Source organism: Melospiza melodia, chromosome 16 (assembly GCF_035770615.1).
Source record: "Melospiza melodia melodia isolate bMelMel2 chromosome 16, bMelMel2.pri, whole genome shotgun sequence".
Lineage (NCBI taxonomy): Eukaryota > Metazoa > Chordata > Aves > Passeriformes > Passerellidae > Melospiza > Melospiza melodia.
The window spans coordinates 2,392,585-2,406,133 of record NC_086209.1 but is presented as its reverse complement, the minus strand read 5'-3'; the positions used below and the strand labels follow the sequence as shown (position 1 = coordinate 2,406,133).

The window sequence follows — 13,549 nt, the reverse complement described above, 5'->3', positions numbered from 1 at the left end:
CTGAGCCTCTTACAGGGACTGGCCAGATTAGCACAGGGATGGATGTGCAGCCTTCCACCTCTAAGCTGCTTTGCTCAGCTCAGCCTGGCCATGAATGGGATCGTGGCTGATGGCTTCTCACTTTTCATGGACAACTGCCATGGCCAAGATGTCCCTTCAGTGGGAGTAACCCAAGGCAGCCACTGGCTACAGCCTCCTGCCTCAGCTGGGCTTGGATGGCACTGCCACAGGATGGAAAGGTCAGATCAGGGGTTTTTCCAAGCCATCACCACATTCTGACCCAGGAGTCCCCCCCCAGCCCCCTGGGCTGCTCAGGAGCCAGCAGCAATGCAGGCACAGTGAGAACAGCCATGAGCATTCCCATCTGCCAGCCCCACAGCTGCTGCACAGCCCCACACCTGAGAGAGGCTGGGATGGGCAGGGACTCCACCAGGACACATCAGCGTCACCTCATCCTGTAGGGGGACACAGTATAGGTGAATGAAGGTGGTATAGAATGTAATCTTATCCCCTAAAGAGGTGCAGCTGAACCAATTACTAAAGATTAGGAGCAGGCCTGATGTTAACAGGCCACACCTGTAGCAAATAAGAACAGTGTTATAAAAGAGTGGATTGGTGGCATCTGGAGTCAGAGGGCTGCTGCAAGGACCAGGAAGAGTCAGTGCTTAGAGGAGGTACAAAACTCTGGTGATATGGAATCCTTGCACTGTAATGATAATAGAACTCTTGAAATATAAGACAATATCATCCACTGTGTAATTGTCCCCTTCCCCTCTTTCCAGGTCATGCTGCACAGGACACAAGCAAGAGCTGTCCCTTCCCTGTCCCACTTCACCTCATCAGGGGCCACATTTGCTGCCTGCTGCACCTGGATGGTGCTGGAGAGATCAGCTCTGCACCAAGATAATTCTATTCAAAGTCTAGAGGGCAGAGCTGTCACAGATGAAGTATGTCTGTGTATTATCTGTTGGCAAACACGGGATGTAATGGCAGCCACTCAACTTAATGGCTCAAATTCCAGCTCCTCCAAAGGAGCCCATCGCCCTGCATGTAATCACAGAATGTATTTAAAAGTATAATTTCCATCCAAAAGGACCAGAGCTGGAGCAATATGACTCATGCAGCTCCCTGTGCATTGGGAAACGTGTCAGGAAGCCTGGGAATTTGTGAGCCCATTGCCATCTGTGTAGAAACTGGGCTGTGGACACGATTCCTCAAACCATTCCTGTGGCATCCCTGGGAGCCTGGAGGCTGCTGGGCCCCCACATTGGGCCTTTGCCTCTGCACCCAAGTGAGCAGAAACACTCTGAAGCACAGGGATACAAATACTAAAGAGAGAGGCAATGGAATTAAAAGGCATCTCTCCCCATGTACCTATTCCAGCACTCCAGAGCTCCACAGTTACAGCTGCAAACTCAGCTCCATTTCTGCCATAACAAAATCATCTCCACAGCATAATTAGTGTGCTCGTGTTAAAATGGTACAAATGCAGGGGAAGAGGCATCCAAATATGATTTGTTTTTCAAGACAACATGATGTTTTCCCTGGCTAATAGATTGGATTCATTAAGGAATAACAAGAGCCAAGCACCACTTGCAGCAAACCTTGCTGCTTTTAGCAGTGAATTATCCATCCCCAGATTGGTTTGCACACTATGCTTTTTTACCTGCTATGACTTGACAACCTTTTTTAGTCTAACCTGCCTACACATGGCTTGCAAAATATCTCTTCTGTAACTACTGCTTAAAATCCTGCTTATTCCTAATTTCCTTAATGGCTCAATTAAGTCCCCAGCACTGTTCTGCTCTGGGACTGGATGACTTCCACATTCACAAGCAATTTTCAAGGTACTTGGACAGTTTGTGTGAGCAGGTATTTGCACTAGGATTTGCAACACTCTCTCGGGGCAAACATCTGAGTTGTCTGAAGGGGTTTTGAATGAATAATTTCCTGTGTTATCCACCTTCCTCTAGAAATAACGCTCCATCTGTTCATGGAACAGTTCCCTTCTCTTACCCAGGCAGGAGGAAGGTCACGCAAGGGAAAGAAAAATTTGCACATCCCCAACGCCCTCCAACAAAACACAAGGCACGTACCTGGCCAAGGTCATTAAGCAGTCAGGGGAAGAAATACAGCTGTCAGGTTAAGGGGAGTGAGTAATCACCCAGTGCATCATTGCTGCGACAAGCACCCCGGGACACGGGCTGGAGTCACAACATGTCCTGTGCAATTAATCACTAATCACAACCTGCTACAGAGAAGGCAAATGGCAACTCCAGAGGTGAACCAACATGTTACCTTCAAAACACCTAAGCTTAAAAAACCCCAAATCTGAAAAAACTCAACTGTCCAAGCTGAGGGAAAGGCAAATGGAGTGTGTATAAAATGCCCAGCAGCCTCTGGGTGGGAAGCAGCTCCTCTGGGCTGTGATTCACCCCAGAAGAACTGGCAGCAGCAGAGCCCATGTGGAGCTCATCCCTGGCTGTGCTGTTGTGGAAGATCTGTCCTTTCCCTGGCCTGTCCCACTGCCTGCTCTACAGAACCTGCAGTGGTTTCCATGAGAACAGCAGGGCTCTGCTCATCCTCCCTGGCTCCCTGTGCAGAGCTCCGCCTGCCCTGGGCTCTCTCCTCCTGCATGTCTGGGATAACCACTGGCAGTAAATTGGTCACTCACAGCAGCTGGATAGCCCTGGACCCAGGAGCACTCACAGTCACAGAGTTACCAAATCATTAAGGCTGGAAAACAACTCCAAGGTCATCAAACCCAACCTTTGACCAGATGCCACCACACCATGGGGTGCCAGAAAGGAGCAGGGTAAATGCAAGTGCTGCTCTGGCTTCAGCTCAGAAATGATCCAGGAGCCTCAGGGACAGCTGGGCTCCTATTCTGAAGAAATGCAACCAACTTCCCTCTCATCACACCTCCAAAGCCTCTGGTGGAAAGGAGCCTCCAGGAGAAGCTCTTGGATGGAGGTGATGCATTCCTGGGCTGGAGCATCTGATCCATCCCCCAGACTGCCCAAATTGCAAGAGGTTCTTGCTGTTCCCTGCTTGGACAGGGCAGGGAGAGGCTGGGATTTCCCTCCTGCACCCAATGAGCACAGCCAGCCTCGTGTGAGGCTTTGTCCTTACTGGGAGCTCCTGGGAGCCCATGTCCATCAAACACCTCAGGCTCTTCCCTCAAGGAACACCCAACCCTGGTGGCTGATGGACAATTTCAGTGCTGCTTTCCATTCCTACAGCAAAACTGGAGTAAAGCATGAATGGCAATCCAGGAGGTTGGCACACACAGGTACAGAGAGATGTGAGAGCACACAGAGCTTGGGTCTGCATTGAAACGTGCCCAAATGGAGCTGTCAAGGCTGAGTCCAAGGAATTCCCATCCAAGGATCCACTCAGGCTCAGCCTCAGCTATTCCATATATTATCTGCCTGGCAAGCAGTCTACACTCAATTATATCCAGTCTATAATTATTATTCCTTTCAGACACCGGTTTTCCCAATGCAGAACATTGGGAAAGGATGCCTTAAAGGATTGGTACTTCTAGGACAGGAATACCCACAGAAGAGACCAAATAACAAAGGTGGGAGATTCTGACCTAATGGGAAATCTCCAGCTCTTCTCAGTGTGATTTTTTTTTTTTTCAGTTAATAGCAGAAGCTGAGTGTGTGAGCTTCCCTCAGATGTTCCATGGGGTGTCCAGGTCATACCAACCACACCATGGATGGGACAAGCATGGCAAAGGGATCCACCCAGGGAATTCACAGGGATTTTGCAATGCAGTACCACAGGAGATTACATTAACTGATAGTGAAATATACCCAGATCTCTGAAATAAAACTTTAGCTAGAGTTATTTTGACTAATTGCTGAAAATCAGAGCATGTACCCTCACTGCTCTGCAGCCCATTTCACTCCTCTCTCTATCACTGGAGCAATTTCCAAATATTCCCAAGGCTATGCCAAGTCCTGCCTCACTCTCAAATGTACCATCATTAAGAACTGATTCTGCTCTTTGAAGGCATCCAAGATGTTCTCTCCAGGAAAGTGCTTGCTAAGTACCCTCCTGAAGACATCTGTAAGGAATTTTTACTACTGGCCTAGATATTTACTTCACCTGGAAGAATTAAGTGGCTCTAAGGAGCTTTTAGTAGAAGTAAATCCTCATTTAAACAAGCCCCAGGAAAGTGGACAGGGAGTTCCAATTGCCTCATTTGCTTTTGTTTTATGACCCACTCAGAAGAAAAGAAACAGGGAAGATGGAATGTGATCTGTGTCTCCCAGGTTTCTGTTGCTATTCCACACCTCACTCCTCAGTGCTCTTCTCTCCTCCAGCACTGCCATGGAAACAATAAATTCTCCTACTCTCACAAATTTGCACAATCATTTTTATGGTCAGTGCTGCTCAAGAAAGGAGCTGCCTCCCTGGAACTGCACAGCTGGGGCAGCCAGGGTGTGCATCTGAAGGAAGAACTTTGGAAAAGAGAAACTGGAGATGTGGCCAGTGGCAACAGGGGTGGGATGGGCAATGGGGCCAGGGCCTGCATGGTCAGGCATGATGGACAAACCCCTTCTCCTTCCTGTTTCTTCTGTAATAGCTGGAGTCAGGCAGAACCTGGACATCCCAAAAGCATGGAGAGGTTCTTCCTTGGGTTTATTTGGGTTGGTTTCCTGGCTCACATCCTGTGTTTCCTGGAGCTGGCACAGGTGGGAGAGGCTGTCCCAAGTCTGCTGTTACCCCACAGGAGATGGCATGGTTTCCACACCAACATGATGGAAAAAAGGATAATTTCCCCTCCAGTTCAGCTGCAGTCTTTGATAACCTGGATCACAGCCTGAGTCTGCTGTCACACAGGTTTAGGATCCTGTGATGCAGCACAAAGCAATAAAAAACAAGTGCAGAAACCAAAGCCAACATTTGCTGTGGTCTTTGATAGCTTTCCATGTCCATGGCAGTGTGGAAGAGGTGATGCTCTCCCTGACATTCTCTGCTGATATCAAACAGGCAAACCTTGGGAATGCATCTGAGAGCTGAGAAAGAGCTGATAAACAGGAAGGAAACTCATTCCAACCCCAAATTCAATGGGAGAGATGCTCCCAGGGCCAGGAATCACAGGAGCAGCAGAGGCAGGGAGTCAGAGAGGAGCTGGGAATGCACTGAAATGAGAGCAAGATCCATGGGAGGCTGCAACATTCCCTCCTCCATGGCTTGTTCTGCACCAAGCAACTCATTCCAGACAGATATCGACAGCGTGGGAGGCATTCAGAGAAAAAGCAACAAATTTTATCAGAGGTTCTGCAAGGATTAATACCCAGGAAAAGATTAAACCCGTTAAAAGCTCAGCTAAACTCCCATTTCAGAGCCTGCTAACACAGCTTCAATGGTTCCAGAGAGGTATTAGATATGTATAATGGGGAGAGCTGGGAGACTGAAATGGAGAAAGGCTCCATTTTAGCCATCTGAAAGGAAAACACCAACAAAGGACTTCAAACAGAGGATCATCAAGGTGAGAAATATAAAATCAATTAAGGAATTTTCCCAAAGCAGTCCAGGAGGGCTGGAGGGAGCAGAGCCAGGGGAGAGCCCCTCTCTGCACCAGGAACCAGAACTCTCTGAGCCATGAGAGCTCTGCATCCACCTACCCCAGCAGCCCCAGCCTCCCTCCTGGAAGGAGCACAGTGCTGCCAAAAACTTGAGGCAATTCCTTCAAATCCTCCCTTCTTTTTGTGCCTGTGGCTTTTTGGGTGTTCAACCTCACCTTTTCCCACCCTTCTTGGAATTCACTTGTCCCAAAAAGTACCCAAGTACTTGGACACATCCTCTTTGTCTCCTTAAAAAGGCAAAAATAATCCCATCCCTGTTATTTATTACACTCCTTGGAAATGTAGCTCCTCAAACAACTTTTAACTCAAATCACCAGCCAGTAAATCCAGAGGACATTTGTCAATGTTTCAAAGCACTTTAATGCCCAAAATAGCCTTAATTAAGTAAGACTAGATATAAATACCAGAGGATATTGCAGTAAAGGTGTCTACATTATCACCAGTGCCAGCTTAGAACACTGTTGCACTGGACAAAGCCCCTGGGGTCACTCAGAGGAAGAACTGGGAATAATTTTTGCACTTAGAGCTGGAGGAATTGAAATCCAGATTAGGTGCTGAATCTGCTGAATGAAGGCTTTGGCACAGGTGTGCTCAGGGAGCAGCAGCTACCCAGGGGAAAGGAAAATTTTCCTGGATTCAGCATTCCTGTTTCACAAGGGGATGGAAAGAGAAAATAAAAGCACCTGCTTTTCTGTGAGCTCTGGACACTGGGAACACATTTTCCAGGAGCTCCTGAGTCCATCCAAAGCTGCTGTCTCAGGTGTGCACAGGCTGGGGGCACCTGTGGCTACCCAAGGGGACCTGTGCACGCTGTCACCTGGCACAGGACCTAGGGACACACTTCCCTGGGGGGCACAGGTCTGGCACAAGGAAATGCACAAGCCTGCAGTGCCCAGAGACCAGGAGAGGATGAAGTCTCATGGGAGAACCTCCTTCAGTCCTTACCCTGTTAGTTCTGCTGCACATGTGGGGAAAGGAGGATTCCTCAGAGCTTCTAGGGATGGCAGATCTAGGGATCCCACTCAGTCCCTGCTCTCCAGCCAGGGACATGCACCAGAGCAGCCAAACCCATAACCAATCAGCCAAAACCAAAGCTGTTCCTGCTGATGGCACCCCGAATTCTCCTGCAGCAGCCCCAGTGTAACCCACTCCATCCTGGAGCCACAGCCCCAGGGAAAAACCCTCAGTTCCCCACCTGCCAATGTCTGACCCCCTCCAAGTGCCAACAGCTCAGACTCCAGGACCTCTTGGTGCTGAAGGCAGCAGAGAGTTTGGAAATCTCATTAAGAGCCCTGAAGCACAGTCATTATTTCCCAGGGCTCCTTTTGGCTGCAGGTAATTGCTGCAGGCACACAGGACCGAGGCAGGCAGCTGTGGATCACAAGTCTCACCAAGGTTTGTCAGGTCGTGGCCATCACCACGCAGGAGCTGGTGAGCCACAGCTCCAGCTCATTAAAACTGCAGGAGCAGAGCATTCAGCAGGTCTGAGCACAATTACCCAAGGGAGAATTTTGCCAGGACACTGTGACTTAGCCCAGTGCTTTGTGCACAATGCACTGAAGGAGTTTAATTGTCACCGCTGATGGGAGCCCAGTCTGTGACTCATCCCCAGCACACAGGGGCTGCTTTCCCACTCCTGATTCACTTCCAAGGCCACCATTCCACCACCAGGACCATGCTGGGAAGGGGAAATGTCCTCTGCATCTCAGGACACCAGGCTGGATCCATGGTTTCCCCTTGGGCCCATCTCTAACAGCTACCAGGGCAACTGGAGTCAGCAGAAGGAGCTGTAATTTGGGAGGAGTCCTCAGGAACTAGAGGTTTTTTCCTGACATAAAATAATGTAGTCTTTAAATGTGCATCTTCTGATTCTTTCAAGCATTTAACTTCTAAAATGGACTTGGGCTTTATTTAATCTTTTAAACACCAAAAAAAGAGTTAAAATGCCATAACAAGACAAAAAAAAAAGGAACCATGCTGGGAAGGGGCAATGTCCTCTGCATCTCAGGACACCAGGCTGGATCCATGGTTTCCCTTTGGGTCCATCTCCAACAGCTACCAGGGCAACTGGAGCCAGAGCCAGAAGAGAGGGCTGGAATTTGGGAGGAGTCCTCAGGAACTGGAGGTTTTTTCCTGACATAAAATAATGTAGTCTTTAAATGTGCATCTTCTGATTCTTTCAAGCATTTAACTTCTAAAATTGACTTGGGCTTTATTTAATCTTTTAAACACCAAAAAAACCCCGAGTTAAAAATGCCATAACAAGGGGGGAAAAAAAAGGAACAAAAAAGCATAACTGCTTGAGTTATGCTCTTAGACATTTGTCAGGATAATTTTATTCCTTCCAAAACACAAACCCTTTCCAAATGGTGAGCAAGGTTTCAGTCTGAAAGCTGCAAGGTCAGAGTAACACAGGTTTGTGTTATGTGAATGAGCTTCCTCCCCACACACACCTTTGGAGTGGCCATTCCCAACTCTTCCCCCCCAGATCAATCCTGTCAAATTAATTCATCAGCAAGGACAGATTTTTTTTCCCTGGCTACTGTGCGTTAATTAGCGCAAGGGTTGCCATGGGAACCCAGCAACACTCGTTAGCACCACAGAGCTCCCCATGCTGGAGTGAACGTGGGCAAGAGCAGCAACAGCCAGAGCTGGGGACGTGCTGCAGCCAGATTGGCTCTGATGGAGGCTCTGACGTCCCTCTGCTCAGTGCAAGTTGGGAAAACTTCTAAAAACGGGGATATTGCAAGTATCTGTGGTGGTGGGACAAGGGAGAATGGCTTTAAGCTGAAGGAAATTTGATTTAAAGGGAATATTGAGAAGAAATTCTTCCCTGTGAGTGGTGAGGCACAGGGTGCCCAGAGCAGCTGTGGCTGCCCCTGGATCCCTGGCAGTGCCCAAGGCCAGGCTGGACAGGGCTTGGGGCAGCCTGGGATGGTGGGAGGTGTCTCTGCCCATGGCAAAGGGTGGCACTGGATGGACTTTAAGGTCCCTTCCAATCCAAATCCTTCTGGGATTCTGTAACATCAGGACCAGTTACTGTGAGGGTCAGAGCCTGTGGAGCACAAGCTCCATTTTCCTGATGTTTTAACAAACACAATTTAGGACTCTGGCAGGAATCAAAGTGAAGCAAAACAGGTTAAGCTGAGAGTGTATGAAAAAAGCTCAGGCATGTGCCCAGCCCCAGGCACTCACTGCAAATGGTTATCAATAATTATCAATAAACCTTGCCCAGCTGAAAGCCTGTGGCACAAAGCAGGCTGAGCCATGGCAGTGAGCAGGCTGCTCTGGAGGGTCCCAAACACCCCCTCCCTGGAGGGATCCCCACTCCCAAGCCTCTGTTCCTCTGGACCAGACACTCCTCCCAAGAGCCTGGATGGTGCTGGGATCATCCCACAGCTGCTGGTTGCTTGCCCTGAAGCAGTTCTGCTCAGCAGCTCTGTCCTCAGAGCACTCACAGAGCAGCTCCTGCTCCACCAGCACCCAGCCAAGGCCCTCTGTGCTCACCTGCACAGACACATCCTTCATTGCCCTGTCCTTGTCCCTGTGGAATTCCACTCCTGTGCAATGCTGCCCATCAGTCTGCCCAGTCCTGTCCCCATGACATTTTCTGAAAAATCCCTTTGCCAGGATTTTTTCTCCTGAGAAAGCCTCAGAAGAGAACTGTAAATGATATTATCTGATCACTTCTCTCTGTGTTTTGCTGCTTTGGAATGTGGCAGGTGCATCTTTGATTGGTTCCATGTGAATTGTTCTTAATTAATGACCAATTCCAGTCCAGCTGTGTTGGACTCTCTGGTCAGTCATGGGTTTTTATTATTCATTCTTGTTTTAGCCCTCTGATGGATCCTTTCTCTTTCTTTAGTATAGTTTTAGAATATGATATGATTGATATTATTAATATAATATAATATAATATAATATAATATAATATAATATAATATAATATAATATAATATAATATAATATAATATAATATAATATAATATTATATTATATTATATTATATTATATTATATTATATTATATTATATTATATTATATTATATTATATTATATTATATTATATTATATTATATATCAGCCTTCTGAGAACTTGGAGTCAATTCTCATCTCTCACCTCATCCTGGGGACCCTCACAAACACCACAACACAGTCCCACTGAGGCTGCCCCACTGTTTGCCACAGGGCATTCATCTCTCCTGGAAATCTGTTTCCTAATCCATCCTTGAATCACACCTTGCTTTTTCCTGGCTCCTGACAGCCTTTGACCCCTGTGGGGGCCAGGCTGTGTCCTGGGCATGGCTGGAGCTGCAGCAGCCTCCCCCTGCTGCCCTGCACTGCCAGGGACCTCATCAGCCCTGCTGCCTGCTCAGCTGGAACCCTGGGAATGTTCCACATCCTCCTCTGCAGGAACGTTTAAGGCTTCAACCACCTCTCTAAAGAGTCCACTTTCACCATCTGGGTAAAATTAAACCCAAATCTCAGCACAGTAGTGAGGAAGGTATTTCAGAAGCAGAACAAGATCCCAGCTTCCTCCAGCCAACAAGACCTGAAATAAAGCAGGATTTGCCTGCACTTTGCTGAGCCAGCTCCTGAGGAAGGCAAGGCCAGGTGCTCACCAGGTCAAGGCACATTCTCCTCTCCTCCACTTACTGGGAGAGAAAGAATTTTGGCTTTTCCATCATGTGAAATAGCAGAGCCCACCCTGCTGAGGGCAACCACCTCCCCTGCACCTACAAACACTTCACTGGGAAGGAGGAGCCAGATATGACATTTTTACCCCTTTTCCCTTTCTCTGAATAAGGATGCACATGGCTTGTGTCAAATCCTGAAGAAGGGCCAGGGAACCAGCCCTGAGCATGTCCCTGCAGAAGTGTGGGGGCTTCCCAAATAATCCCCCCTCCAAACACCTTCTCCCACTCCAGGACTGCTTCCCACTCTGCAGATCCTCCTCTCTCACAGCACAGCACAGCCATGCCACAGCTCAGCACAGCTGTGGAGTGAGAATCAACCCACACACCTCTGGATTCTAAGGGAAAGAAAGGGAGGTTCAGGTTCACCAGAGCAAGTTATGTGGGCAAGCTCATCTTCTCCAGGAGTATCCACATTAAGAAAATTGAATTTCATCAAGCCATTAAAGCAATCAAGCTGAAAAAGATCCCCATTGCCAAGTTTCTCCAGCCCTTCAGATCATTTTCTAGCAATCCACCCGCAGGAGTTTTTCTCATCCTGAATAAACAGTCATTTTTGCACCTAAGGGAAGATGAAAACATTTTCTATACTTTCAAACCTTCTCTGGCATCTCCATCAAGCTCAAATCCCTCCTCAAAATACCCTCCAAACTCTGGGGAAAAACATTTGTGCCTTGTGCTAAAAGCTCCAGAAAGTTTCCTTCACAGGCTGATGTTCGTGCAGTGACTCGCTCTCCCCTTACATAAAACCAAGGGCCCAAAAAAGACACAAACAGTGAGGAACAGAAATGCTAAACCAAGGCTGGTCTCCAAAGCCCAACTGAATGGGAAACCTACAACAAGAGAGACTCAGCTTCTGGAAAAACAACTTTTTGACAGCACAGAGCATCTGCCATGCCCCCGTGCCCGCTGCTCCACCTCAGGTCAGAGGGACTCAGAGCTTTCATGTCACACAGTCCAAGTGCACAGAGCCCTCCTCAAACCAAGGGCACTAATTGTATTAATGAAGGCTTAAGGTCAGTACATCCCCATCAAGCCCAAATTGCTGTTGCCTGAATTAACAGTTCTCCGTCCAGTTTCAGGCAGATGGGAATCCAGAAAGCACCAGTGGAGCTGGGAAATCATTGTCAATATGTTACATCCAGTAGATTTAATTGTTGGGTTTTAGGAGAGTGAATGAGATCAGGATTGGGTCTTCTTGTGCCAGGGTAGGATTGGGTTACCTACTCCTGCAGGATGCCTGGTAAAGGGAAGAATAACAAGGGAGGTCAAGAATTAAGGGGAACGAAGAAAGTAGACATGTCATCCAAATTTGCAACAAGATATGACTATACTTGGATAATTCCCAGGCACTTTGTGAGTATCCAAGCCAAAAAAATTCCAGGAAATATAATAAACATGCACAGAGCCCCAAGGGCCAGAGCCATGCACTACCAGCCCTGTACATGCAGAGGTGCAGGTACAGCCCACACACAATGCCATGATCTGATTCCAGCTGCTTCAGGCCATAATTCCTTATACAAAGTGGGACTTATGGACTTTCTATGCCTTTATCACAGAGAGAACCCAAAAACTCCTGTGAACTGCTCAGTGGGTGTGGGTGTGCAGTTCTGCCTGCCAGAGCCAAGCCTGCATGAGCCCAGGGGCATTAGCACCCTGCTCTGGCCTCTCCCCTGCCACCCCTGGAGCCAGAGCCGTGTCTCACCCCCAGAGCTCTCAGCCCGATGGAGCTGCTGCGAGTGAGGCCAGGAGCTGCCCAGGGAAGGCTGGGGCCAGGCAGGCAGAGGTTAAAGCAGAGGAACACCATGTGAGGAGCTGCAGGCGCCGTCAGTGGCCTCAGCAGCGCTCAGATCCAGTGACCTGACACAGCACAGCTGCTCTGGGTCCCCAGCACAGATCTGAGGATCTGCCTCCTGAGAGAATCCCTTCCCTCCTGGAACCCACTGGAGTGCTGCTGTGCCCAGGCTCCTGCAGCGCTGGAACACCTGGAAATATGGGAAGCTCTAGGCCTGCCAGTCTCCAGGAGTGACTCTTGCTCTGGTGTCTAACCTGGGAACACTGAATGCCACCAAAACTGAGCTCAAGGAAACAAGGGACATGCTTGGGGAGAGAATACTGAGAAGCAGCACAGCAAAACCAGCCACATGCCCACAGCCCTTCCCTGCAGCTCCTCAGCTCTGCCTCAACCATTACTGCTGCTCCAGTGCCTCTCAGAGCTACCAAACATGTCTGTCAGCCTCCACTGCAAACCTCCTGGGTAAGAGATGGAACACCCCCTGATCCTTCCCTCCAGGAGTTAATGCCTTTCATTTGGCCAAATTGGATGCTCTGCCCCCCTCCAAGCCCCCTGTGTTGGGCAGACACAGTGTGAGCCCCCCAAGCTGGGGCTGCAGCTCCGTGTGTGCTGCCAGCTCAGCTCTCCCCTCCTCTCCCCTCACTGCTGTTCCTAGGTGCTCTCTCCAGCAGCTTTGATCTGAGCATTGTCCTGCACTGGGAGCTGCAGTGCTCTTGTGTCAGAGCTTTCCTGGCAAGGCAGATTTATCCTGGTGCATGCAAATGGTGCCAGCATGCAGGAACTTGCTTCGGACAGAACCGGGAGTTTGCAGTGCGAGGCTGCTCTGGAAATGTCACTGTGCAGGATCCGAAGGGGCCTCCACCACCTCCTCATTGCCAAGGCCATCAAGGTGTGTGCAATGCTTCCTCCACCTGGGTGAAAACACTCACAGAGTCATCCATCCATCCGTCCATCCATCCATCCATCCATCCATCCATCCATCCATCCATCCATCCATCCATCCATCCATCCATCCATCCATCATCCATCCATCCATCATCCATCCATCCATCCATCCATCCATCCATCATCCATCCATCCCTCATCCATCCATCCATCCATCCATCCATCCATCCATCCATCCATCCATCCACCATCCATCCATCCATCCATCCATCCATCCATCCATCCATCCATCCATCCACCATCCATCCATCCATCCATCCATCCATCCATCCATCCATCCATCCACCATCCATCCATCATCCATCCATCATCAATCCATCCATCATCCATCCATCCATCCATCCATCCATCCATCCACCATCCATCCATCCATCCATGGATCCATCTGTCCATTCATCTGTCCATCCATCCATCCATCCATCCATCCATCCATCCATCCATCCATCCATCATCCATCCATCCCTCATCCATCCATCCATCCATCCATCCATCCATCCATCCATCCACCATCC

The 13,549-nt window shown here is 48.9% G+C and overlaps 1 protein-coding gene across 11 annotated transcripts in view; it reads right to left on the bottom strand.

Moving 5' to 3' along the window:
- ARHGEF9 (Cdc42 guanine nucleotide exchange factor 9) overlaps window positions 1-13,549 on the bottom strand; it is a 210,320-nt gene that overhangs the window by 76,555 nt on the left and 120,216 nt on the right. The window contains exon 2 of one of the 11 annotated variants that reach the window (XM_063170296.1): window positions 12,879-13,003. The exons of the other annotated variants lie outside the window; for them this stretch is intronic. Within the exon in view, the coding sequence (XP_063026366.1) occupies window positions 12,879-12,977 (99 nt within the window). The 5' untranslated portion in view covers window positions 12,978-13,003. The remainder of the gene's footprint in view (window positions 1-12,878; window positions 13,004-13,549) is intronic. 11 annotated transcript variants of the gene reach the window in all.